Source organism: Carassius gibelio, chromosome B3 (assembly GCF_023724105.1).
Source record: "Carassius gibelio isolate Cgi1373 ecotype wild population from Czech Republic chromosome B3, carGib1.2-hapl.c, whole genome shotgun sequence".
Classification (NCBI taxonomy): Eukaryota; Metazoa; Chordata; class Actinopteri; order Cypriniformes; family Cyprinidae; genus Carassius; species Carassius gibelio.
The window spans coordinates 752,159-779,544 of record NC_068398.1 but is presented as its reverse complement, the minus strand read 5'-3'; the positions used below and the strand labels follow the sequence as shown (position 1 = coordinate 779,544).

General features: G+C 39.4%; 1 protein-coding gene across 1 annotated transcript in view; it reads left to right on the top strand.

Moving 5' to 3' along the window:
- Nucleotides 1-15,356: 15,356 nt before the first annotated feature.
- Nucleotides 15,357-27,386, top strand: part of LOC127952166 (zinc finger protein OZF-like) — a 28,491-nt gene continuing 16,461 nt past the window's right edge. The window contains exons 1-3 of the mRNA XM_052550529.1: nucleotides 15,357-15,405; nucleotides 15,494-15,595; nucleotides 16,444-16,578. Coding sequence (XP_052406489.1) covers nucleotides 15,511-15,595; nucleotides 16,444-16,578 — 220 coding nt within the window. The 5' untranslated portion in view covers nucleotides 15,357-15,405; nucleotides 15,494-15,510. The remainder of the gene's footprint in view (nucleotides 15,406-15,493; nucleotides 15,596-16,443; nucleotides 16,579-27,386) is intronic.

The window sequence follows — 27,386 nt, the reverse complement described above, 5'->3', positions numbered from 1 at the left end:
TAATTCAACTAATTGCCCAATTGCACAGCCTTAAGAGCGTGCATATCATGAATGCTGGGTCTCATTTGTTTTCTGACAATCTACTGAACCTACTGGTAACTTGTTTGCCACGTAGCAATAAAAAATATACTAAAAACCTTGATTATTCTGAACAAGACTGTATATATATATATATATATATATATATATATATATATATATATATATATATATATATATATATATATGTACCCAATTTGTAATTAATAAAGAATTATAAAATAATTATGCAGGACTTATTTTGAACCTGAAACATTAGGCCTATTCTAAAGTGAAAATATTGGGAACCCATTAGTAATTAATAAAGAATTATCAGTTAATTCCTGAAGAATTACTTAGAATCTGAAACAGTATTCTAAAGTGAAAACATAGGCAACCCATTATTAATTAATAATTAATTATCAAATAATTCTGCAGGACTTATTTTGAACCTGAAACATTAAACCTATTCTAAAGTGGAAATGTTGGGAACCCATTAGTAATTAATAAATAATTATTAGATAATTCCTCAAGAATTACTTAGAATCTGAAACAGTATTCTAAAGTGAAAACATAGGGAACCCATTAGTAATTAATAATTAATGATCAAATAATACTGAATGACTTATTTTGAACCTGAAACATTTTGCAATATTTTGCTGTGCGATTTTCTCCTATCCAATGAGTGGCATTACAACCATAGATACACAAAAGCACAGCATAAAATTACAAATCACATCCATTTTATTTGTTTGCTGTACTCCATATCTTTAGAATCCAGATGTTTGCAAGGAACATATCCAAATTCAGCCCTTTATCAATCGATCTTCATCTTCATTCTCAGCAACAGCGACCGTGACAGTCAAATCCCGCGCTCGTTATGATATAGTGATGTGTCGTTCGTGAACGAATCGTTCTTTTTGAACGAATCTTTTAGGTGAACGAATCGTTCTCGTTCACGCTATCCACTGACTTATATTTCTCGTTCAGTGAAGTTCCTCCCTCCGCAGCAGCGCGGCGCTATAAGCAGTGCATGCGCAGCTCGGTGAACCGGGTAACAAGCATTTCATCCTGTCAAAGATTACTCAACCTCGAGCCAATAGCCTTCGAGTATGAGATGTGACAGAGTATGTGATTTGTTCAATGTAGTGAACGAATACGCCCTTCAATGAATGGTTAGCCTGCCTTGTCGCGATGGGCCTGCTGTTAGCCCAGTTAGTGGACGAACACAAGACCATTCTTAAAGGAAAATTTGGGCCGGGTGTCACAGCAAGGGACAAGAAGCAGACATGGGAGCGTATAGCACAAACTAATATCGGATCATTCCCCCTGCTTGAACGCACCTATAAGCCTGCTATATTCTTGAATGCAGTTTTTTGAGCCTGCAAGGTGGGAATGTCCAGTGGAAAGAAATGAACTGCTACACAATAAGATGTTCTGAAAGTGCTGTAATTGTTTGTGTGATCACTCTGCTTACAGAAGGTTGTGACAGACCCAAATCATCACTATTACAATGTTGCATTTTCCCAGTTGCCAAATATCGTAATGTAGTGATTACTTTAATTTCTGGCGCTATGGCATTTGTTTTTGTTTTTTGTTAGGTATGCAGGATCTAAACCATTTAGGGCCTTATAGGTAAGTAATGATAATTTGTAACTGATACGAAACTTAATAGGTAGCCAGTGCAGAGAGACTGTAAAATTGGGGTAATATGATCATATTTTCTTGACCTGGTAAGGACTCTAGCCGCTGCATTTTGGATTACCTGTAGCTTGTTTATTGACGAAGCAGGACAACCACCTAGAAGTGCATTACAATAGTCCAGTCTAGAGGTCATGAATGCATGAACTAGCTTTTCTGCATCAGAAACAGATAACATGTTTCGTAACTTGGCAATGTTTCTAAGATGGAAGAATGCAGTTTTTGTAACATGGGAATATGATTTTCAAAAGACAAATTGCGGTCTAATATAACACCCATATTTCTGACTGTAGAGGAAGTAACAGTACATCCGTCTAGTTGCAGATTGTAATCTACAAGATTGTGTAGTGTTTTTTGGTCCAATAATTAATATCTCTGTCTTATCCGAATGTAATTGGAGAAAATTATTTGTCATCCAATCTTTTACATTTTAACACACTCTGTTAGCTTAGATAATTGGGAAGTTTCATCTGGTGTCGTTGAGATATATAGCTGAGTATCATCAGCATAACAGTGGAAACTAATCCCATATTTTCTAATTATATTACCAAGGGGCAACATGTATATTGAAAATAGAAGGAGACCTAGGACGGATCCTTGTGGCACTCCATATTTTACGGATGATAAATGAGATGACTCCCCATTTAAGTAAACAAAATGGTAGCGATCGGACAGGTAGGATCTAAACTATCTTAGAGCCTGCCCTTGAATACCTGTATAGTTTTGTAATCGATCTATGAGTATGTCATGATCTATGGTGTCGAACGCAGCACTAAGATCAAGTAAGACTAGAAATGAGATGCAGCCTTGATCTGACGCAAGGAGCAGGTAATTTGTAATTTTAACAAGTGCAGTTTCTGTGCTATGGTGGGACCTGAAACCTGACTGAAATTCTTCATACAGATCTTTTTTGTGCAGGAAGGTGCTCAATTGAGCAGACAAGTTTTTCTAAAATTTTTGACATAAATTCAAGATTTGAAATAGGCCTATAATTTGCCAGTTCACTAGGATCTAGTGTTAGTTTCTTAATAAGAGGCTTAATAACCGCCAGCTTGAATGGTTTTGGGATGTGACCTAAAGATAACGACGAGTTAATGATATTGAGAAGTGGTTCTTCAGCTACAGGTAACAACTCTTTCAGTAATTTAGTGGGTACAGGATCTAATAAACATGTTGTTGGTTCAGATACAGTGATAAGTTTATTATCTCTTCCTGTTGTCACAGTGTGTCTATGTCTATGCGTTTTACAGGTCCGTCAACTCTTGCCCTTGTCTTGCCTTGCCTTGCTCTGTGTCCACGTCTTGTTTATGTTTTGTGTTGGATATTCTGGTTTTGACCCTGCCTGGACTGTTTACCCCTTCGGATTTGCCCTATAATAAACTGCTTACCTGCAATTGGATCTCTCCCTGTTTTCTGTGTCGCCTCACGTGACAGAACGAGATCCAGCGGTATGCCGGTTCACGCTTCTTCCCCAGTCATCGAGCGGGAGAGAGGCGATCGCTTTGAGGGGACCCGCCTGGTCGTGTTTCGTGGGACCAGGGGAGGTCGCCGAGGAGGAGGTGGGCAAGAGGAAGCACAGCACAAGATGGCCGCCGACCCAGCGCCGCTGCGGTGCATAACCACCAACCCCGCACCACGAGGCCAGATGGAAACCAGCCTTACCCCACAGGGCAAGATGGCTGCCAGCTCAGCACCAACGCCCGAGATGGCCGCTGACACCCTTCTCGACTACTTCGAGATGCTATCAAGGATCCTAGAAGTTCCCAAGACGGTTCACGTCATGGCTGCTAAGCCAGTGCCTCAGCACAGGATGGCCGCCAACCCAGCGCCACAGCACAAGATGGCCACCAGCCCAGCGCCTCAGCACAAGATGGCCGCCAACCCAGCGCCACAGCACAAGAGGACCGCCAGCCCAGCGCCACAGCACAAGATGGCCGCCAGCTTAGAGCCACAGCACAAGATGGCCGCCAGCCCAGTGCCACAGCACAAGATGGCCGACTCAACGCCTGAGTCGCCAGTCCAGGTGCCACCGACTCGCCGTCATAGAGGACGGAGGACGAGGAGACGGGCGCCTACCGTTCCTCAAGGCCTGGAGAACGTTCCCGAGTGGGTCGCTGTCGTCCAGGAGGACGTTCCCGAGCGGGTCGCTGTCGTCCAGGAGGACGTTCCCGAGCGGGCCGCTGCCGTCCAGGAGGACATTCCCGAGCGGACCGCTGCCATCCCTGAGGCGGTGCCCGAGGTGGTGCCCGATGCTGTTCCGGAGGCCGAGGTGGTGTCCGATGCCGAGGTGGTGCCCGAGGCTGTTCCAGAGGCCGAGGTGGTGCCCGATGCCGAGGCGGTGCCCGAGGCTGTTCCAGAGGCCGAGGTGGTGCCCGATGCCAAGGCGGTGCTCGATGCTGTTCCGGAGGCCGAGGTGGTGCCCGATGCCGAGGCGGTGCCGGCGGACCCTCCGGAGTAGAGTCGGGTTCCGGCGGACCCTCCGAAGTCGAGTCGGGTGCCAGTGGACCCTGCAGAGTCGAGTCAGGTGTTTGTGGACCTTCCAGAGCCAGGGCCAGTCACCGATTACCCTCCAGAGCCAAGTCAAGTCACTGGCTGGTCATCTGCTCTGCCCTGGGGGACTCCAACGTTGACCATGAGGACGTGGTGGTCATCTGCTCCGCCCTGGGGGACTTTGACGTTGACCACGAGGATGTGGTGGTCGTCCGCTCCGCCCTGGGGGACTCTGGCGGTGACCACGTGGACGTGGTGGTCTTCCGCTCCGCCCTGGAGGGCTCTGGCCTTGACCACAAGGCTGTGGTGGTCTTCCGCTCCGCCCTGGAGGGCTCTGGCTTTGACCACAAGGCCGTGGTGGTCTTCCGCTCCGCCCTGGAGGGCTCTGGCCTTGACCACACGGCTGTGGTGGTCCTCTGCTCCGCCCTGGTGGACGCCTCAACATGCCCTTTATGGACTTCTATTTTGTGTATTTGAGTTCTGTTATGTTTCTGTCTGTTCCCCTTAGTTTGTCTGGCCCTCCATCCCTCCCTCTGAACCTCCTCCGGTCCTCCTCCCTCCTGGTCCTTTTTGTTCTGTTTGGTGTGTCTGAGGAGCATCTGGTAGCTGCTCCTTAGAGGGGGGGTTATGTCACAGTGTGTCTATGTCTATGCGTTTTACAGGTCCGTCAACTCTTGCCCTTGTCTTGCCTTGCCTTGCTCTGTGTCCACGTCTTGTTTATGTTTTGTGTTGGATATTCTGGTTTTGACCCTGCCTGGACTGTTTACCCCTTCGAATTTGCCCTATAATAAACTGATTACCTGCAATTGGAACTCTCCCTGTTTTCTGTGTCGCCTCACGTGACACCTGTCCTATATTTGTAAAGCACTGCGGTTTATCTTTGGGTGCGATGGATGAAACTGAAGTGTTAGACGCTGTAGAATCTACATTCGCTATTGTATTTCTAATGTTATCTATTTTATCAGTGAAGAAATTCATAATAATTCATATTAAACGTTGATGGAATATTAGAATCAGGTGGCACCTGGTTATTCGTTAATCTAGCCACTTGTGCTAAATAAAAACCTTGGATTGTTTTGGTTATTTTCTATGAGTTTGTGGATATGCTCAAACCTGGCAGTTTTTAGAGCCTGTCTATAGCTGGACATACTGGTGTTTCCACACATTCTAAAGACTTCCAAGTTAGTTTCTCCATTCGCGCTCAAGACTATGAGTTTCTTTCTTGAGAAAGTGAGTATTACGGTTATACCATGGCACAGTAAATTTCTCTAACCTTTTTCAATTGGATCTGGGCAACAGCTTCTAATGTATTAGAAATAGTGCCCATGTTGCTCATTCCATCCGCTAACTGCCGCCAGAGTTTGATAACTGCACCGTGTATTCCATGGTTGAAGAGGCTCCTTGATCCAACCACCGCAGCTGATCTGAAACAGAGAGTGCATCAGTAGCAGAGCCAAACAATTCCTTGATGTGGTTAGTGAAAGCTTTGATTTATGGCATTGTTGGCACTCCATATTGCCTTCACCCATGATAGAGTGTGACCAGACAGGAGAGAGAGACCAGAAAAGCTACCTTGGCATACCCTGTGGGGAATTTCTGCAGTTGCATCTTGATGTACATGTGATGTGCAGGGGTGGGAGACCAGGGATCCATGGGAGTATCTGTTATGGTCTGGTCTTCAGTCACAAATCAGGGGCACAGAGAGAGGTTAGTGTGTAGACAGGGTTTGTTGAATGGATGAATTGTAGAAGAGAGTCACAGCAGTGGGAACTGTCCAATGGGCAATAGCCAGGCTGAGGTGAGCAATCACGTGGTAAATGGACACTGAGACAACAACCAGGAGACTAGGAGGACAATGAGGGAGAAACACAGGGGGATCTTCAGAAGTTTTGGAAACAGAATAAGCACAAGTTTGTTTGCAAGGGGTCTGGGAACAGTTCATAGAGGTGAACGGTAGACCAGATGCAGAAGTACTTTTTCTTCTTCTTTGTTTCGTTTAATGGCGGGTGGCAACCAGCATTATGGTGTAGTGATGGGCATTTCGGCTCTTTTTCGTGAGCTGGCTCGTTTGACTCAGCTCACTGAAAAGAGCTGGCTCTTTTGGCTCACAAACGGCTCTTTAAAAAACAATAATGTTTTGACTATGATAGGTGTGAAAACAATTCTAATTAAGTTATTAAATGAAATCATACTCACAATTTCTCACAATTTCTTTAAAAATGCATTGATTTGTTATGAAAAATGAATACTATTAAACATTTGCATTTAAATTACAACTTTTGAATGTATAGAAACAACATTACAAAACTTTTTTGGCATGTTTTAAAGTCAGCATGAACTATCTCACTAGTTATGTTTTGTATAACTAGCATGAACACACACACACAATGCTGATCATATTTTTATTTTATGAGAGATATGCATTCAGAAATGCAAGCTGCCTTACTTTCGAGGGGCTAATGATCATTAAAATTATTTAAAAAGGCGGCTGTGTTTCCGACTCATTTTCCTGCTTTTGTTTTGTTTTCAAAAGCTGTTGTGTTTTTCCTCTCATCTCCTCCGAGTTTGACACTGTGTGTGTGTGTGTGTGTGTGTGTGTGTGTGTGTGTGTGTGTGATGGCTCGGCCCCTCCCTCATGCCGTTTAATTGGTTGACACCTCGTGTATGATTGACAGGAACAGAATGTGAGGCTGATCAGACAGTCAAAATATAATTTTTTTTGTTCTTTGAATTAGTCATTTATTTTAAATAAAATAAAATGCATTCATTATTACATAATTATTTAATTTCTATAGGCTATATATAGATTTTTTAAATAGAGTCGGCTCTTCAGATACGCGAGCCAGCTCCCGTCGTTCACCTACAAGAGCCGGCTCTTAGAGTCGGCTCATTCGCGAACGACCCATCACTATTATGGTGCATTACCACCACCTACTAAGTTGGAGTGTGGGCCAGAGTTTTCCTTCCCTTGAGTAAAAAATAAATACATCTAATAATAGTACTAATAAAATTAATAAAATATTTCCTGCCCCTAAATTCTATTTATCAATCCAGTTTCTCTCAAATAACAGAATAACTTCCCTACTTCAATATCAAACACATTTTTTAAACTTAATTCTTCCTGATCAAACTTTCTACTTTCCTCCCTTAATACTTCCCGCTCTCGATAGAATTTTTGACAGTGAAGAATTACATGCTCGACTGACTCCTCTATTTGGCAGTGTTCACACACTCCTGAAGGGTGCTTATTTATTAAGTGCAAAGTTTTATTAAGCCTAGTATGTCCTACCCTTACCCTTGTCAAAATGTTCTCCTCTTTATTGTTTCTTCTGGCTATCCTTCCTGTACCCACATTTTGCTGTAATATATAAAGATGTCGCCCTGTGTTTCCTGTATCCCCACTGTTCTGCCACTCCTTAATGATGTTTCGTTTAATTATTCCTTTTGCTTCAGACTTACTGAGTGGAACGTACAAGACCTCCTCCTGCATCAGCGCCTGTTTTGCTAATGTATCCACATCTTCATTTCCTTTAATCCCTCTGTGTGCCGGAATCCACATAAATGTTACCTGCATGTTCATATGTTTAATTCTGTACAATATTTCATAGATCTCATTTACTATATCTTGTCTGCTGTTAGATGTAAATGACTGCAGTGACATTAATGCAGAGCATGAATCAGTACATACAATAACTTTTTTAATATGTAATTCTTCTACCTTCTCTAATGCTATTACAATTGCCAACATCTCAACTGTATACACTGATAGATGATCTGAAGTCCTTCTCTTACCAGAAACATGTAATGTTGGAATACTAAAATCAAAACATTCTTTCCCTGTATTAGGATCCTTGGATCCATCTGTATATATTTGAACAAATGTTTGATATAGTGTTTGTATTCTATCTTCCACCAGTACTGCTATATTTCCAAATCCTTTTTGTCCCTGCATTTTTTCCTGGAAATATAAATCTACTGACACTGGAGGAAACAACCAGGGTGGTGTCACTGATAATGGCACTGTCGGGATATATCCACCTTGATTTAATGTCATGTCTCCAGCTATTTCTTCACATCTCCATGCAAAGCATCCCCGTTTAGCTCTTTCACTCTCCCAACATGGGAGAAGTATCTTAGTTGTAGGATGTCGATCCCCAGAATGCCCCTGTAAATTTATCCAGTAGTGCATCATTAACTGCTTACGTCTAATGTGCAACGGCATTTCCCCCATCTCAACCTGAAGAGCAGCCACAGGAGTTGTTTTCATAGCCCCACAGCATAGTCTTAGAGCTTGAGCTTGCACCACATCCAACTTCTTTAATGACGTTTTTGCTGCCGATCCATAAGCAATGCACCCGTAATCTAATACTGATCTTATCAATGCAATATACACATTTTTACTAGCAGGCCTACTTGCCCCCCATTCTGACCCTGTTAAGCATCTCATCACATTTAGTATCTTTTTACACTTGGTATTTACCCTTCTGATATGTTCATTCCATGTTAACTTGTCATCAAATCACATATCCAAAAACCTAAAAACTTTTACTTGCTCTATTTCTTGCCCATACATCTTTACCTGAGCTTCAACCCCTCTGTTTCTAGTGAAAAATACTGTCTTGGTTTTCCCAATTGCAAACTTAAATCCCCATGCAATTGACCATCTCTCCACCACATTAATTGCCTCTTGTATTTTACCTTTAATATGATTAATGTTCCTTCCCCTTTTCCATAAGGCTCCATCATCCGCAAACAGTGACTGTCCGATATCCCCCTGTACTTGCGAAAAAACATCATTAATCATTATGGAAAAGAGTATAGGGCTAATAACACTGCCCTGAGGAGTACCATTCTCTACCATGTATCTTCTTGAAACAGCTGTCCCAATTCTTACTTGTATACTTCTCTCATCCAAGAATCCCTTAATCCAATTATATGTCCTACCTCCTATTCCTATCATTTTTAATTTTATCATTACTCCCTCCTTCCAAACCATATCGTAGGCTTTTTCTACATCAAAGAACACTGCCATTACAGATTCTTTATTAACTTGAGCTTTCCTTATCTCGGTTTCCAAACACATAACAGGATCCATCGTTCCTCTACCCCTCCTAAATCCACTCTGATGAGGTGATAAAATTCCTCTACTTTCCATATAAAAAGATAATCTATCTGTAATGATCCTTTCCATTATCTTTCTTACATGTGATGTAAGTGCTATTGGTCTATAATTCATTGGGCTTGACAAATCTTTCCCTGGTTTCCTGATAGGAATAATTACTGCTTCTTTCCACCCAGCTGGCAATTTCCCTAAATCCCATACTTTATTATAAAACCCCAGCAACTTTGTAGATGCTAAAACACCTAAATGTTCTATCATTACATAGCAGATATCATCTTTACCCGGAGATGTTAATCCAGATCTTTTTATTGCCCTTCTCATTTCTTCCATTGTAATTGGTGCATCCATTATACTGTTACTATCCTCCCTTCTTTCAAGTAAATCTCCATATGCTAATATTGTCAATCTCCTTCCTCTCTTGCCCTCCTCCGTTAAGTTATCGGAACTATGAATAAGAGTAAATGCCTTCGCTATCATCTCTGCCTTCTCCTGGTCAGACACTGCTGCTTCCTCCCCCATCTTCAATATTGGATACTTCCATTCCCTTCGAATTCCTCGCATACTCTTAATCATGTTCCACACATCTCAACAGGTGCTGCTCTACCAATTTTGTTACAGAAAGTCTGCCAGCTTTGCTTTTTTGCTTTTCGTATAATTTTCCTAACCTTTGCTTGTGTTTCTTTAGATTTAGATTTAATCAAATTATGAAAATTATGTGTTTTTCTTAATAATCTGAGTGCTTTATTCCTTTCTTTCACTATTTTCCCACACTCCTCTGTCCACCAGGGAACTGCCTTTCTTTTCATTTTCCCTTTGCTTTTAGATATCGATTCTTTAGCAACTTGTAGTATTGTTGTTCTAATATTTTTATCAATCTCCTCTATTTCCTCATTAAGATATATTTTATCCATTTCTATCTCACACATATATTTATATCTTTCCCATTTTGCACTACTAAATATCAATTTCTCCACTAATTCCCTTTGATCCTTATTTATTTCCAATAAAACACTACACCATACTGGAAAATGATCACTACCTACCAATGATTCTTCAGATAGATCCCACTCACATATTCCCGCTAAATTCCTAGAAACTAAAGTTAAATCTAATGCCGAGATGTTCCCTGTATGTACATCTATTCTAGTCCCTCTCCCATCATTTAAACACACCATGTTTTTCTCTTCTAACAATTCTTCTATAACCACACCATTTACATCTGTTTTTACTCCTCCCCATAACGTACTATGTGCATTAAAGTCACCACATACCACCACCTTATTACCACCCAACCCTACTATTTGTGTTATCTGCCCCAACTCTAATTTCTTTCATGGATTATAATAATTTATACTTACACACTCTCCCTCATTTGTCCATATCACTACACTAACATATTCGTGTTCGTTCCCCCCTACACTCACTTCTCTGAATGAAATATCATTTCCAATAAATGTAGCACATCCTCCCCCTACTCCATCCCCCCATCACACCTTACAGAGGCATATCCATCTATCCTGAATTCTAAATTTTGTCTCAACCAAGTTTCCTGTACACAAATAATGTCTGGTTTATTGGGAAGATCATCAATGTACTTTTTAAATTCCTGTCCGTTGGCCATCAAGCTCCTAGCATTCCATTGTAGCAAGAGGACCATTATTAATACTATCCAGTCCCTACTCGCTCCTGGCTTGCTTGACTGTTTAGCTCATTCCTCACCTCCTCCCATGTCAACTCCCTGATATCTAGGTGATGAACTGCTGCTTTTACAATTATTTGTATTCTCTCCGTTTTAGATTTAACCTCCATAGTTGCATTTATCACCCCTGCTATGAAAGTGACTAACTTCTTTAGATCAACCGTTACTATCTCTTCCTTATCTTGGTCTGGTACTTTTGTATTTTGTCTTTCCTCTCTGTTTCTTTCATCACTCTTACTAACCATTTTCACAGCTTCTGCATATGAGATCTTATTTTGAATTTTAGCTCGTTGTACTTCCATTTCCCTTTTCATCACCTCACATCCACCGTAAGCCACACTATGACTACTCCCACAATTACAACGCTTTGGTTGCTCGTGATTACAATGACCATACTCATGATCATCTCCACATCTTGCACACCTTCTTCTGCCTTTACATGTTATCGCTGTATGTCCAAACCTTTGACAGTTATAACACCTCATTGGCTTTGGAACATACTCTCTTACACTATAACTCAAAAAACCTAGTGTTACATTCTTTGGGAGCACTTCCTCCTCAAACTCCAGAATCACAAGCTCACTGTCCTTCCTCACTCCTTCCCGAGTTATCTGCATCCTTCGGACACCTTTTAGATATCCTCCTTTAAGATTTGCTTTGATTTCCTCCATTGTAACCCCGACTGGTACCCCCCATATCACTCCCTTACTCCACATGTTTCCTTTTTCAATTTGACTTGTACTTATTACTTTAAACCTCCCAATTTCTTTAATACTTCCAGCCCCTTCTCTCTGTTCTTCATTTTTACAACCGATCATTAGATTACCATCTCTCAAAACCTTGGCTACTATAATATCCCCGATCTGGTTTCTCAATACAGTTGTTAATTTCACTGGACTTCTTGACGAAATTCCCTTCTCCTCACCAAATCTCAATATGATTTTAAACTACTCCTTCCATACCATTATCGTTTATTACTTTCCCATAATCCTCATTACTCCTTGCCCTCTTTGTACTGATCCCAGCAAAAGTATTTCCTCTTGTCCCTCTTTTTTTTTACCTTCTTGACTTATATCCATACCCTCTTCACTATCACCCATATCAGTCCACTCTGACCCATTCTCAACATAGTTGTGCCTACCCGCAGCCTTCTCCCTCTTCTCCATTTTTAGTTGACCTCTTTCCAAACTCCCACTTCCATACGCTCCTTTCTCCCAGGATCATCCGTCAGTTATTTATTTATTTATTAACACGTTTGAACCATTCACCCTAGCTCGCAAAGTTCCAGTGTCGTCAACAATCCAGCCGGCATCCTCACTCGATCAGAGATCTCTCCCCCACTCGGTCACCCCGTGAGAGATGCAGAAGTACTTCTTCTTCTTCTTTTCATTTTTTGGCAGATTGCAACCATGACTTTTAAAGGTGCATACCGCCACCTACTGTATCAGAGTATGTAACATGAGCTATATCCATTGGTACTACTTTATATCAACAAAAAAAAAAAAATAAAAAAAAAAATAAATAAAAAAAAACCCAAATAAAAATTCTATATCCTATTGTATATCCCTATATTTTTTAGATATTGTATAACTGCTTTCTGTGTATCCTTTACACCATCTCCTGTTGTGCCTAATAAACCTTCAAGGTTCCACTTCCTTCCTGTCTGACTTATCTTTTGTTTTAGCCTCATCCTCTCATCTCTATATTTCTTACAATATAGCAATACATGCTCTACATCTTCCTTGGACCTACATTCCAAACATTCATCTGATGGACTTTTGCCCATTAAAAACAGTGTTTTATTTAACCCTGTGTGATCAAACCTTAGCCTGGTTAAAACACTCTCCTCTCTTCTGTTACTTCTATTCACACCCTGAGCATTAATAGATTTTTGCAAGCTGTAATATTTCCTTCCACTTTTATCCACATCCCACCTATCCTGCCATTTCTTTAACATTTCTTTTTTAATTATCGCCTTAGCTTCTCCTTTTCCAAGAGGTATATTTATGACATTATTCATCTTAGTTGATTTTTTTGCTATATTGTCTGCTCCCTCATTCCCTTGTACACCTGTGTGGGCAGGTACCCAGCAGAATCTCACATCTATCCGTAGTCTCTGTAATCTAAATAAACTTTGTTGAATTTCTAGCATTAGATCTTCTCTATTAGATTTCATATTTTGAATACTATAAAGAGCTGCTACAGAGTCAACACAACACACCACTCTGTCTGGTTTTACTTCCTCAACCCACTGCAGTCCTACAATAATCGCCATCATCTCTGCCGTGTACACTGATGCCTGATCGGGTAATCTTTTCCCAATGCTTATATTCATTGTTGGTATATATATTCCTATTCCTACCTTGTCCTCTTCATCTTTAGATCCGTCTGTATACATATCTAAATAACTGTAATATTTGTTCCTTATGTACTGACTTGCCAAATGTCCTTTCCTACTCTCTTCCCATTCATTTTTTAAATCCAATATATTTAAGTCTATCTCAGTTCTTGGAAATAACCAAATAGGTATATTACTGATAGGTGTAGGGGAGTTAAACCATATATTATTTACTCTATATTCCTCTGATTTAGTCTTTATTACCCATCCAAAACCATTACCTTTAAAAGAACTATACTCCCAACATTCCTGAATAATGCTCTTAGCATGGTTCTCAAACCCACATCCACTTAAGCGACTCCAGTATGTAAGCATGATTTTATCTCTTCTCAGGTCTGAGGGCACTTCTCCTAACTCAACCTGTATTGCTTTAATTGGTGTTGATCTCATTACACCTGCACAGATCCTCAATGCTTTATTACTAACTCTATCTAACTTCAATAAATGGGTTTTAGCTGTTGCTCCATAAACATAACATCCATAATCAATTGTTGCCCTCATTAGAGCCCTATAAATATACATTAATGATTGTTTATTTGCTCCCCAATCTTTCCCCACTACCGCTCTCATTAAATTTATGACTTTCTTGCATTTTGATTCCACCTTTTCAATGTGTGTTTTCCATGTTCCCTTTTGATCTAACCAAATACCAAGATATTTAAAATGATCTACTGTTTCCATATTGTGGCCATATAACTGTAGCTTCTGTTTATCTATCCCTTTCTTCCTGGTAAATATCATATGACAAGACTTACTTGTAGAAAGCTTAAATCCCCAATTATACGACCATTGTTCTACCTCTCCTATTGCTTCCTTGATTTTACTTCTCACCCTTATGGCATCTCGTCCTCTTACCCATATGGCCCCATCATCTGCATACAGAGCTGACCCAATCCTTCTATCTAGATTCATAAAAATATCATTGATCATAACATTAAATAAAACTGGACTAATAACACTGCCTTGAGATGCAGAAGTATTGATGTGGTGATGGTTTTATACTGAGGAGGGTTATTAAGTGCAGGTGCAGGTGATCAGTACTCCAGCGATTGGGATCAAGAGTGATTGGGAACAGGTAATGTTGATTCCCTGACATTAGCACAATGCTGTTCTCACTCTTCAGTTTGCTTAATCCACTGAAGAGTTTTGGAAACTCTTTTTTCACTTTTTCTTTGTAGATTAAGCCGACAACATCCAGCCTAGCTACCATTTGAAGTGTGGTAACTGCTGACCTTCCCAACAAAGGCATGTACAATCCATCCACAACATAAATGTCCTATTAGGGCTAGGGTTAGGGCTTAATCCTAACTCACTGAGGGTGGCTGAAGGGGACACTTCATCTACAGCGATATCGTTGACTTGATTGCAAATAAATGCACAGACACTATTTAAACTGAACAGAGATGACATCACTGAATTCAATGATGAACTGCCTTTAACTATCATTTTCATTATTGACACAATGTTTTCCTAATGAATGCTGTTCAGTTGCTTTGATACCATGTATTGTGTTTAAAGCGCTAAATAAACAAAGGTGACTTGACTTTAAAGACGGTCAAATTAAGTTTACATGTAAAGGTTATAGTGCATTTTAGGATTGCATATATGTGTGTGTCTTTTTTTCTGTCTGTAAAAAGATTGACAAACCTTTTTTGTGATCAAGCTCCTTACAAATAAATAAATAAACAAATAAAAGTAAATAGTTTCTGGCTCCTTAAATGGTCTTTGCACACAAACATTAGTGTTCAGAATCCTTGTGTGTTTCAAACTCTTACTGGAGTTTAACATTGGCCAACGTTTAGTAAAACAAATATAGTGGAGAAATTAATCTCTGAACACCCCTGATTATGTGTTTTATTATTCGTGTGTGTGTTTGATTTGAGCGCGTGAACGGGACTTTTATTTGGGAACGTCTGTGTGACGTCATAAGGCAGCGCTGCAAACCAGACTTGGAGCTTGTAATTCGACTGAAGAAAGGTTTGTGTTTTAAACATTTCAAGTGTTTCAGTGAAAGCGAACTGTTTTCCACAATCCAACAATCAGTTCCGTTTTCTTCTCTCTTTAGATACACGTGACATAAAGATGTCGTTTATTAAAGAGGAGAGTGAAGACATCAGGATTGCAGAAGCATTCAACATCAAACATGAAGATACTGAGGAACAAAAAGGTTTGTGTCTTTTGATATTTCTGAAGAATGTCCTCAATTAAAGCCAATAAGACACAGATCCTGTTAAGATTATTATGGGGTGAAATGTTTTAATGAGTACTCCATAAGCCCCATCTACAGAAAAACAAAACGAGGCTTGATAAATAAATATTTATCGACCGCAGTTGGGACTAGAAACTTGATCGACATGTCTATGGGGAACAATAAAATATGTTTAATAAGACTGAATTTGATTTTAACGTGATTACAATTTTATTGAAAAAAAAAAATCTGTAATGTTTAATAGTTACACAATCATTTTATATAACATAGCAAACAGAAAGTGACATTATGATTAACTTTGATCTATCTTGTGATAGGTTAAGCACTGTCAAAAAGACAAGACTGTTGTTATAATCTCTGTGAAATGAGTGACTATCAGCGAGGACTCATCTGAACGCCTCTGATTGGCCATTGCACTCCTAAGCTCAACAGAACCGGGGTCCTAAAACTGCAGCCTCCGATTGTGCAGGAATACCCTGCTCGATGAAAAAGGGCTGATAAACAGTAGAAACATTAAGAACGATACAGTAAATAACTCTAGTGTAGTTATTTACCTGTAGCTGTTAATGACGATGGGTGTCAGCAGATTTCTGTTTATGCTTTCATTGTTCATTCCCACTGTTATTTAGAAATACATGGATTATGTGCATTAGCACACATGTGAGAGCAGTGTTACTGAATGAGCAGTTTAATCTGATGTGCTTTACACTCTTTGTGAATCATTATATCACTTTATTAAAAGAGACAACACTTCTTGATTGCTTCTTGATTTCTTGTTGATTATGGTAAATCTGCTGCTTCCACAGAAATTCAGCTGGAATATTCCCATCCGTTTACAAGTGAAGACGAGCATCAAAGCTTCATTGAGATATGTGTAGAGGAGATGGGAGATCCAGAACCCTGCAGAATCAAACACACTGAAGATACTGAAGAACTAACAGGTTGGTGTTTATTCTTTATGATATTTTATTAACAAGGTTTGGGAGGAGCGCGTCAGATACTTAGCCTAATTAGCACAGGTGGAGCACACTTAAGACAATCAACACTAGGGTATAAATACAGCTGACTTACCTCTATCCATTGAAGGTTTATCAGCATCCCCCCCATCTCCTCCACTTAGAGTTCATATTACACTTTTATATGGGGGGGGGGGGGGGTTACTCTAGGTTCGGGCCATTCCTCGGACAGCAATCCAAATATCATTATAATACTTCAGGACACTTCCTGTGAACTGGGTATTTTTTTGCAAAAAAAAAATTATGTTAGACAATTTTGTTGAACAAACACATTTTAACTTTCTTCCTACACAAACATGGAATTTGTGCCTATGATGTTTAAAAAATCATAATTTGTAGATCAATATACCTCATTCATGGAAAGTTTCAGGGACGTACTGTATAAAGAAATAAAGAAACAATCAAATTAAAATAAGTCTAGCTCTCTCTGTTCTAATTCTATTTTATCTGTTTGTTTTCTTTTTATGAAAAAAAAAATACTTGTCCCTCTATCACTTTTACTCTGTTCATTTTCTTACTGCTTGTATTTAAAAAACGAAAAGAACAAAATCCTCTACAAAACACTAGCTTTCTATGGTCTTTTTTCTATTCTGTCTACTTGTTTTCTGTGTATGTGTTTGTGTAAATATATATACATTAGTGCTGTGTATTGCCAAGAATCTGTCGATATGATGCGTATCCCGATACTGGGGTTACGATACGATATGTTGCGATACATTGCGATACTGTCAGCAACGGTCAACACAATTCAAGTTTATTTGTATAGCGCTTTTTACAATACAAATTGTTGACAAGCAACTTTACAGAAAATGAAGTTTCTACAATATTTTGTAGTAGCTTATCAGTGGTGACTCAGTTTATGTACATTTGGCAGAAATATAAAGGAAATCAATTAAAGACGTAATCAAACAGATGATGATGATAATCAAATTAAAGTGCTTGCAAGATCCTTTAGTTAAATGTATAATACGCATTAAAATGTATTTTATAAAAAGACTATATATATAAATTTAGTTTAGAATTGTGATGTATAATGTCATAACATTTTGATCTGAACAAGACATTACATCTGCTCAATATCAGTAAACAAGTTCTTACAGGATTCCTAAAAAGAAAACAATTATAAAACAATAAAATAAATACAGATGTCGAACCTTTCTACTTGGGTTTCACAGGTTTTGAATTTTGTATTTGTTCTGCGTGGAATCGCCAAAACCACGACACGAGCACCGCCCCAACTGCACAAAACACCCCCAAAAAGAGCTAAGAGCGCCCCTACCGCCCATCTCGACCCGCCCTGTGCAAGACCCTCTTCACACGGGACGCGGCGGGACCAAGGCAGCGCCATTGCAACGGACCCACAGTGGAAGTTACCACAAAAGCACAAATGATGATAGCACACTTCAGCTTTGTACACCAAACCAGGAAATGGGACAATACTTTCATCCTCAATTACTAGCAGCGAATAGCAATATGAATGCTAACATTAGTGGCGTGCCCTAATGCTAGTACTCTTACTGTCATTCAGAGATGAAGACTGCCATCTAGCGGTCGGGATGTAAACCCAAACGAAACATCTGCCATGAATGAAGTCGTGGCCTAATGGTTAGAGAGTCGGACTCCCAATCGAAAGGTTGTGAGTTCGAGCGTCGGGCCGGCAGGAATTGTGGGTGGGGGGAGTGCATGTACTGTTCTCTCTCCACCTTCAATACCACGACTTAGGTGTCCTTGAACTGCTCCCCGGGCGCCGCAGCATAAATGATGAACACTGCTCCGGGTGTGTGCTCACAGTGTGTGTTCACTGCTGAAGTTTTAGTGGGAAAAATAGTTTTAAACAGTCCTCATCTGCCGAGCAGAAGCGCTGACACACATCTGATAAACGCGCGAGAGAGAGAAATGATGGAGACTTGAAGAGAAAGTGCAGAAAAACAGCGTCTATTTCGTTCATAACTTGAACAAACTACAACAGGTAAAGCTGTCATCTGTGTGGATATTGGCAATATCGTTAACAGTTCTCATTTATAATCATAAGGCTTCTTCTTAAAAAGATCTTAGTCCGTGCTGTGTTCTGTTAATGCATTAACTTAATTATTTGAAGTGCACTTGCCGTCCAGTAATCGCTTTGTGCTTTGTTACTTTTTAATTTACAAAGTATCAGCTTTAAAATTATTCCAAATTCATAACAAAATTCAAACTATAAATACAGTTTTGGTGCTCTTTAAGGGGCCGTTCACATATGGCGACTTAAAACGCGTGGAAAACGCTAGGCGCGCCGCTTTCTCCTTTTCAAAGCGCTCGGGCTCTTGCGCTCCCGAGGCGTCTGCCGTTGCTAAGCACCCATGACCTGCTCTCTCCATGAAGACACGTAAATTTCAGCAAAGGATAAATGGATTTGCAGCACTAAAAATCGCTTGCAGCAGCTCTGTTACTAAATTTATTTAAAAATGGCTATCCACATACAGCTATGATCAGCTGTTCCTTCATCTTGGCTGAGCTTTCAACTTTGGTACTGGAAAGAATGAAGCGGATTGGTTGGTTTTTGTCACATGACCTGCGGTGTGCTTGCGGGATTTTGAAAAGTTTAAATGTTTTTAACTCGATGCGGTGCGGGCGAGCCTGGAAAAAAAATGGGCGCGTCGCTTCCATTATGAGCACGCATGCATACCGCTACATTTGAAATAACGAACTTGAACGTGCCAAAGACGCGACATGTGAACGGCCCCTAATGCGGCAGGCGCGATCGCGAGTAGTGCCTCAGTTCAAGCAGCACGTGAACCTATCATACCTTGCTCTTTACTACTAGAGTACATAATGAACATGAATTAACATCAAAAGGTAGGCTATTTTATAAGAGATTCTACAGTACTTTCAACACATTCAAACTGCGGAAAACGTGTAAAGCTTGTTAACATTGCTACGTAATATTAACCTCAGTAACATTTCGGTGTCGATCATCAGTCAGCTAGAAAAATAACTATAAAGAGGAGCATTTTGCTATATTTATGAGATATTTAATTTTTATATTTTTACTTAACTGTTGTCTACATGATTCAACTCCTATAAAATTTTATTTTACTAATTAAGAAAAACAGACTGAAAGTGTGAAAGACATGCACTCCTAAAAATGTGTGTATATATGTATATATATATATATATATATATATATATATATATATATATATATATATTATAATATATATATATATATATATATATATATATATAACAGTGTTGTTCAATACAATCTTGTAATTTCTTGGTTTTGATGTTTTATTTGAGCCAATTATTATTGCCTCATTGTTAGTTTATATATAAATAGTCATACTAAAGCCTGGTTTTCACTTAAGTCTGTTTGTTACCAAAAAAAAGCCCTAGATTAGTTAAAATATTTCTAAATACAAGTGCATTGTTTTACTTTTTGTAATAAAAAGACAAACATTTTTTTGAAACCTTTTTAAAAACGGTATTAAAATATTGTCACATTCTAGTGAATCAAGTATATGTACTTGATCTCATCTCATTAGCTAAGTGTATTGTCACACCCCTAGTGTCGATAAGCGATTATGTAGCTCATAATTTTCCAAGTGTATGATACAGCTTTCATTCTTCAGGTCAATCATATATTCATGAAAAGAAAATCAGTTTGAATAAAGAAAGCAATAACTTTGCCATAGTATCCTTTCAAATGTTAAAGTTGTCACAGTCAAAGCATGCCGGTAAAAAGTTCAGGCTCAGGATTGTTTTTTTGCTTTAACCCCTGCCTCCATCATCCTGCAGCAGAGTGTGTCAATCCATTCAGCACACACACACCTGGTCCGAGCCATCATGTGGTTGACATATCCCACAAGGACACTGATAACTCTCAACACAAGCACTGCAGACGGACACTATCCCAGCTGAACCCTTCATCTGCTGAGGGTGAACCAAAAACAACTGACAGCAGCTCTCAGTGATACATGTCGGGTCCCCGTTATATAGCAGCAACATTCACAGATGTTTACAGAACAAGCGGGAACCCAGTGTGCCTGTAGCTTTCTCTATTTCAGTTTTATCATGTGCTAGAAAGTTTACGGCCTTCTCAAACCGAAGGGCAAGCTCATCTAATCTGCGGCCTATTATGGATCAAACTAAGATTGATGTAAAGACACAAATCACTGCTATCAAGTTAGCATCTTTAAACATTCGCTCACTTAAAAATAAATCATTTCTAATCAATGACTTTATAACCACAAACAATCTGGATTTTATGTTTCTAAATGAAACATGGCTAGAAGACAGCTGCAGTGCAACAATCCTAAATGAAGCAGCCCCTCCTAACTTCACTTACATGAGTGTCTGCAGGACTGTTAGGAGAGGTGGGGGTGTAGCTGCTCTATTTAAAGATGTCTATCAATGCAAGCAAATGTCATTTGGTCAGTACTTGTCTTTCGAATATCTAGGGATTGTGCTGAAAGGTGCTCCACGCATTCTGTTTATTATTATCTACAGGCCTCCAAAATACTCTCAAGCCTTTGTTGAAGAGGTCGCAGAAATGTTAAACTGTTTTGCAATTGCAAGGGATTTTAATATTCATATAGATAATTCAGAAAACAAAACTACAAAAGAAATGATAACGATTCTAAACACTTTTGACCTGATTCAGCATGTGCATGGACCCACACACAAAGGTGGACACACTCTGGATCTAATCATCAGTAGGGGTCTAAACATTTCATCCATTGTTATTAAGGACGTAGAACAATCTGATCACTTCTGTATTTTCTTTGATATATTGATCTCTGCTACCACTGAATCTAGATCGGTCTCTGTCAGAAGGAGATGCATTAACGAGAACACAAGTGTACAATTTATGGAGGCTATATCTTTAACACCAAGCATTTCTGCAGACTTTGTTGATGTTCTCCTTTATTCCTTCAACTCAAAAGTTAAGAATGTTATTGATGATATTGCTCCAATAATAGTCAGTAAGAAAACAAACAGACAGAAATCAGTTTGGAGAAGATCAACAGCAGTTCAGACTATGAAAGGACAATGCAGAAAAGCAGAGCGGATGTGGAGGAAAATGAAACTTGAAATTCTCTATAGCATCTATGAAGACAGCCTAAATGCTTTTAATGTGAAAGTAGCCACAGCTAGACAGAATTTCTTCTCAAACCTTATAAGCAGTAACTTAAATAACACTTATACTCTTTTTGCCACTGTTGAGAGACTGACAACCCCCACCCCCCCCCCCCCACCCCAAGTCAGATTTCCAGTGAAATGCTCTCAGACAGCAAATGCAATGAGTTTGCTTCCTTCTTTTCTGAGAAGATCATCAATATCAGGAAGACGATTAGCACATCCTCAAGTAATGCAGAGGTCAGACAGATTCAGCCACAATATCAAAAAGATACTATGTCTATTTTTGTAGCAAATGATAGCAAAATTCTGGAAGACATTGTGCAGCACCTAAAATTGTCAACCTGCTATCTTGACACATTTCCCACATATTTTTTCAAAAGTATGCTAAACTGTTTAGAAGCAGATCTTTTAGAAGTGGTGAATGCCTCACTTCTTTCTGGGACATATCCAAACTCCCTGAAAACAGCAGTTGTTAAGCCCCTCCTGAAAAAGAGCAATCTTGATAACACCATTTTGAGTAATTTTAGACCAATATCTAATCTTTCATTATTGGCAAAATTACAGAAAAGGTAGTTTTTAATCAGCTGAACAAATACTTAAACTCAAATGGATACCTGGCTTTCTGGGATGGTACTCAAATGGTTCACGTCATACTTAGAAGGGAGAGGCTATTATGTGAGTCTAGGAGAGCATAAGTCTAAGTGGACGTCCATGACATGCGGAGTCCCACAAGGCTCAATTCTTGCACCGCTCTTGTTTAGCCTGTATATGCTTCCACTAAGTCAAATAATGAGAAAGAACCAAATTGCCTATCAAAGCAATTCTGATGATACCCATATTTACCTAGCCTTATCTCCAAATGACTACAGTCCCATTGACTCCCTCTGCCAATACATTGATGAAATTAATAGTTGGATGTACCAGAACTTTCTTCAGTTAAACAAGGAAAAAACTGAAGTCATTGCATTTGAAAACAAAGATGACATTCTCAAGGTGAATGCATACTTTGACTCTTGGGGTCAAACAACTAAAAATCAAGTCCGGAATCTTGGTGTGATTAGATTCAACTTTATTGTCATTATGCAGAATACAAGTACAGAGATAATGAAATGCAGTTAGCAACTAACCAGAAGTGCAAGGATGTAGTGTTTTATATACATGTAAGTGAAGAGTAAGAGTAAGTGAAGGTATAATTTACAGAATGTGCAGTGGAGCTGCTATATACAGTATTGAGCAGAGTATATACCGAATATAAATAGGAATGTAGTGTAGGGATTATATGAACGTTATGAACAGAGCAATGCAGGATTAGGGCTCCACATTAGCGCTTGTCCACTTTTGTCCCAGATTTGTAAAGTGGACCACTCTCAATTTGTAAAGGGGCAAGTGAAAGAGAATTTTACTTGCCTGACTGGTCAAGTAACCTGATCAAAATTTTAATAACAAACAATAACTAGAGCAGCACCGAAACTTTGGTGAAAATTATTCTGATTTTATTACCTTCAGTGTTAACAGTGACTATTTACCGATGATGTATTGACCATATTAAGATCCAGTCATTTAAAGCTCGTGCAGCCGGTCTGACACACGGAGAAAATCAACACTATAAGCGCAACAGCACACACAAAGAAACAAACATGAACAATACTGCAGTAGGGAAAAAAATCGAAATGTTCTATAAAACGTTAATATATCCAACATTACACGACCAGGAGTGATGTTTTCCTGACTTTCAGCTCCATTGCAAATGTGATACTTGTTTATTAAACTAACGTTGAATAAAATCAATAATATAACTGACTTGCATTTTAGACACATTATGGATTGTTTTTGCTAAACAAAAATAGTTCTAAGCACAGCCACAGCAGAACAGTCGCGCATCTCTGAGCAACACACAAATCTTTCATTTCTAAATGTTTGATTTTTGAGTCAATTGTTTGAGTCAATGATTCAGTGAGTTACTTGCTTCATTTATTTAATGAATCAGCCGTTTAAATGATTGGTTGAATCAATGATTCACTCATTAACAAAGTGACTTGCCATCACTTACTGGTGGTTTAATTGCATAATTAAAAGTATCATTGTATATTTCCAACATTTCATATCTAAATAACATTTATGCATGTGGACAGATGGAGTTTGTTGATTTTATTTTAATAATAACAACCATATAATATCTTATTATTCTAAAGTAATGTATTGATCACATGTAAGAATTCGACGTAATGTTCATTTAATCAGTTTCGGGAAATATTGTCCTTCATAAAGTAAAAAAGGTATAACGGCAATCAACTTAAGGGAAATATAAAAAATGTGCTGATTAAAGTAATACCTGATAGAGTACTGATGAGACTGCTTCAAAATAAATTATATTTGTGCCAAAAAAAACTAATTTAATTTATTACATTTTAAATGCAGAACTGAAATCAATTAACAGCATTCTCACATGTGTGTTTTGACTGTCCAGGTGGGTGATGGCAGAGTCAAATACCGGTGAGATGGTGTCCTCTGTTGACCGATAGGCAAATTGGAATAAGTCAAGTCAAGTCACCTTTATTTATATAGCGCTTTAAACAAAATACATTGCGTCAAAGCAACTGAACAACATTCATTAAGAAAACAGTGTCAATAATGCGAAGAGTATTTGACGAAATATAGAGTATCATCAGCATAACAGTGAAAGCTAACACCATGTTTCCTGATGAATACCAAGGGTAGCATGTAAAGCGTGAAGAGTAGCGGCCCTAGTATTGAGCCTTGAGGTACTCCATACTGCACTTGTTATCGATATGATACATCTTCATTCACTGCTACGAACTGATTTAAATCATGCTAATGCACTTCCATTAATGCCAACAAAGTGTTCAAGTCTATGCAAAAGAATATTGTGGTCAATTGTGTCAAACGCAGCACTAAAATCCAATAAAACTAATAGAGAGATACAACCACAATCAGATGATAACAGCAGGCCATTTGTAACTCTAAGGAGAGCAGTCTCAGTACTATGATACGGTCTAAATTCTGACTGGAAATCCTCACATATACCATTTTTCTCTAAGAAGGAATATAATTGTGAGGTAGGGGTGTAACGGTATGTGTATTCATACCGGACCGTTTCGGTACAGGGCTTTCGGTACGGTGCATGTGTGCACCGAATGACTGAATGTAATATTTTTTTATGCTGAACATAGGTACATTTTTGTGTTTCCACACGAACATATTAAGTGGTGGAAGTCTCCGCGTTCAGCGCAAATCCCGCCCTGCAGCTGATTCTAAAGTTTTCAAAAGGCATCACGTGAGTGTGAACATCACTACAACTAGGAAAAAAAATACCGTAATTCAAACGCAGCTCCCGTCTGCATTTAAACAGATCTTTGCTCTTAATTCCGATTGGGCCAACCCAATAACGAAATCTTGCTGCACTTTACACTTTTGAAAAGTTATATATATATTTTTTTTAAATATGAGCAGGCCTACAAGCTGGGATTGGTAATGCTGCACTGTAATCATATAGTTATTTATTTATATTTTTCATTATATTTTATTTTGTGATGTTGGTTTGAGACAGAGTATTTTATTTAGTGGAGAACTTTGCAGCGTTATTTTATTTCTTATTCATTTTTTATTATACATATATTTTATCATATTTTTTTAAGTGTTTAAAAAAAAGACAAATTGTTAAAAAAAAGTTTAAAGTAATAAACAACCTGCAGTTTAATGTTTGAATTTCTTTCCCATACTGTACCAAAAATGAACTGAACCGTGACTTTAAAACCAAGGTACGTACCGAACCCTGATTTTTGCGTACCATTACACCCCTATTGTGAGGATACCACCTTTTCTAGTATCTTGGACAGAAAAGGGAGATTCGAGATTGGTCTATATTTAACTAGTTATTTGGGGTTAAGTTGTGGTTTTTGATGAGAGGCTTAATAACAGCCAGTTTTAAGGTTTTGGGGACATATCCAAATGACAATGAGGAATTAATAATAGTCAGAAGAGGGATCTAACATATATGTTGTTGGTTTAGATGATTTAACAAGTTTATACAATTCTTCCTCTCCTATGGTAGAGGATGAGTGGAACTCTATAGTGCACTGTCAGATGCGATACTGTAGCTGACGGCTACTGTAGCTGACGGGTCTAGTGTAGCAGGGAGACAGGATTTTAAGTGGGATGCAGCCAGTTTCTAAAAGTGCTTGGCGATGATGGGGGTGAGGGCAACAGGACTGAAGTTGTTAGGGACTGAGGCAGTGGAGTGCTTTGGTACTGGCATAATGGTGGAGCTGGTGGAGACAGTTGTTTGGGCCAGAGACAGATTGAAAATGTCTGTGAAGACCTCAGCCAGCTGCTCCGAACAGGCTTTAAGCACACGACCATGTATTCCGTCAGAGCCAACTGCCTTCTGTGCGTTCAACTTACACAGAGTGGAGTGAACATCTGAGTTGGAGAGTTTGAAAGGCAGTTAATTTGGTTGATGCTCAGCTTTGAGTGAGATCTTCTCATTATTTTGATCAAAACAACTTTGTGTACGAAATGTGCTATATAAATAAACTTGCCTTGCTTCCGTCGCCTGAACAATTATCATCTCTTGATATTAACAGTGCTACTGATATTTCTGCTCAAATCTCACATCTTGTTTAGACACTGTCTGCCCCTTGTCTTCCAGGCCAGCTCGTACCACCTGCTCTGCCCCTTGGCTATCTGGTGTTCTTTGTGTGCATCGTTCTAAGCTCAGGGCTGCAGAAAAAGTATGGCGCAAATAACAAAATCCTACTGACCTTAATCTATATCGATCACTTCTCTCTTCATTCTCTGCTAATGTCTCCACTGCTAAAAGGACATACTATCACAACAAAATGAACAATTTGCCTAACTCTTGCATGTTCTTTAAAACATTTTCCTTCTCCTGCCCCCCCTCCCCCTTCAACTCTAATAGCTGATGACTTTGCTAAATTCTTCATTAATAAGATTACCAATCTCAATGCACAATTTCTAACACCACAAACTTTCAAACACATCTTACCAGCAAACACACTTACTCCTCCGACACTCGATGGCGCCGCACATGGCTGCTTCAGTGCTTGGCTCTCCAGTGTTTGTGCTGTTTTTGTTCATTTTTCCTGTTTTTTGTTTAACAAACACAATCAGTTTCACCAGGGATGAACTGCTGAACATTCGGCAGAACACACCACAAGATCTTTTACCGGATTTAAGTTATTCAGACATTTAATGAACGTTGTTATCGGAGGAGCGGCGGCGCTGATCAAATGCTTCAGGACGTGCAGACGGGGGAAGCGAGCGGGAGCGCTCGTCAGACTCAGGAAGCGCGGATTTCGAATGCCGTTGCCTAGCATCCATCTCGCAAATCTCCGCTCTCTACCCAACAAAACAGACGAACTCCTTCTGCTCTCTCGGACAAATAAGGATTTCTCTCACTCTGCTGCTCTGTGTTTCATGGAAACCTGGCTGAATGACGCCATACCGGACAGCGCGCTCCATCTGCCGGACTTTCAGCTGTTCAGAGCGGATCGCGAATCAGAATCAACTGGGAAATCGCGCGGCGGCGGGACATGCTTTTACATCAATAAACAGTGGTGTACAGATGTAAC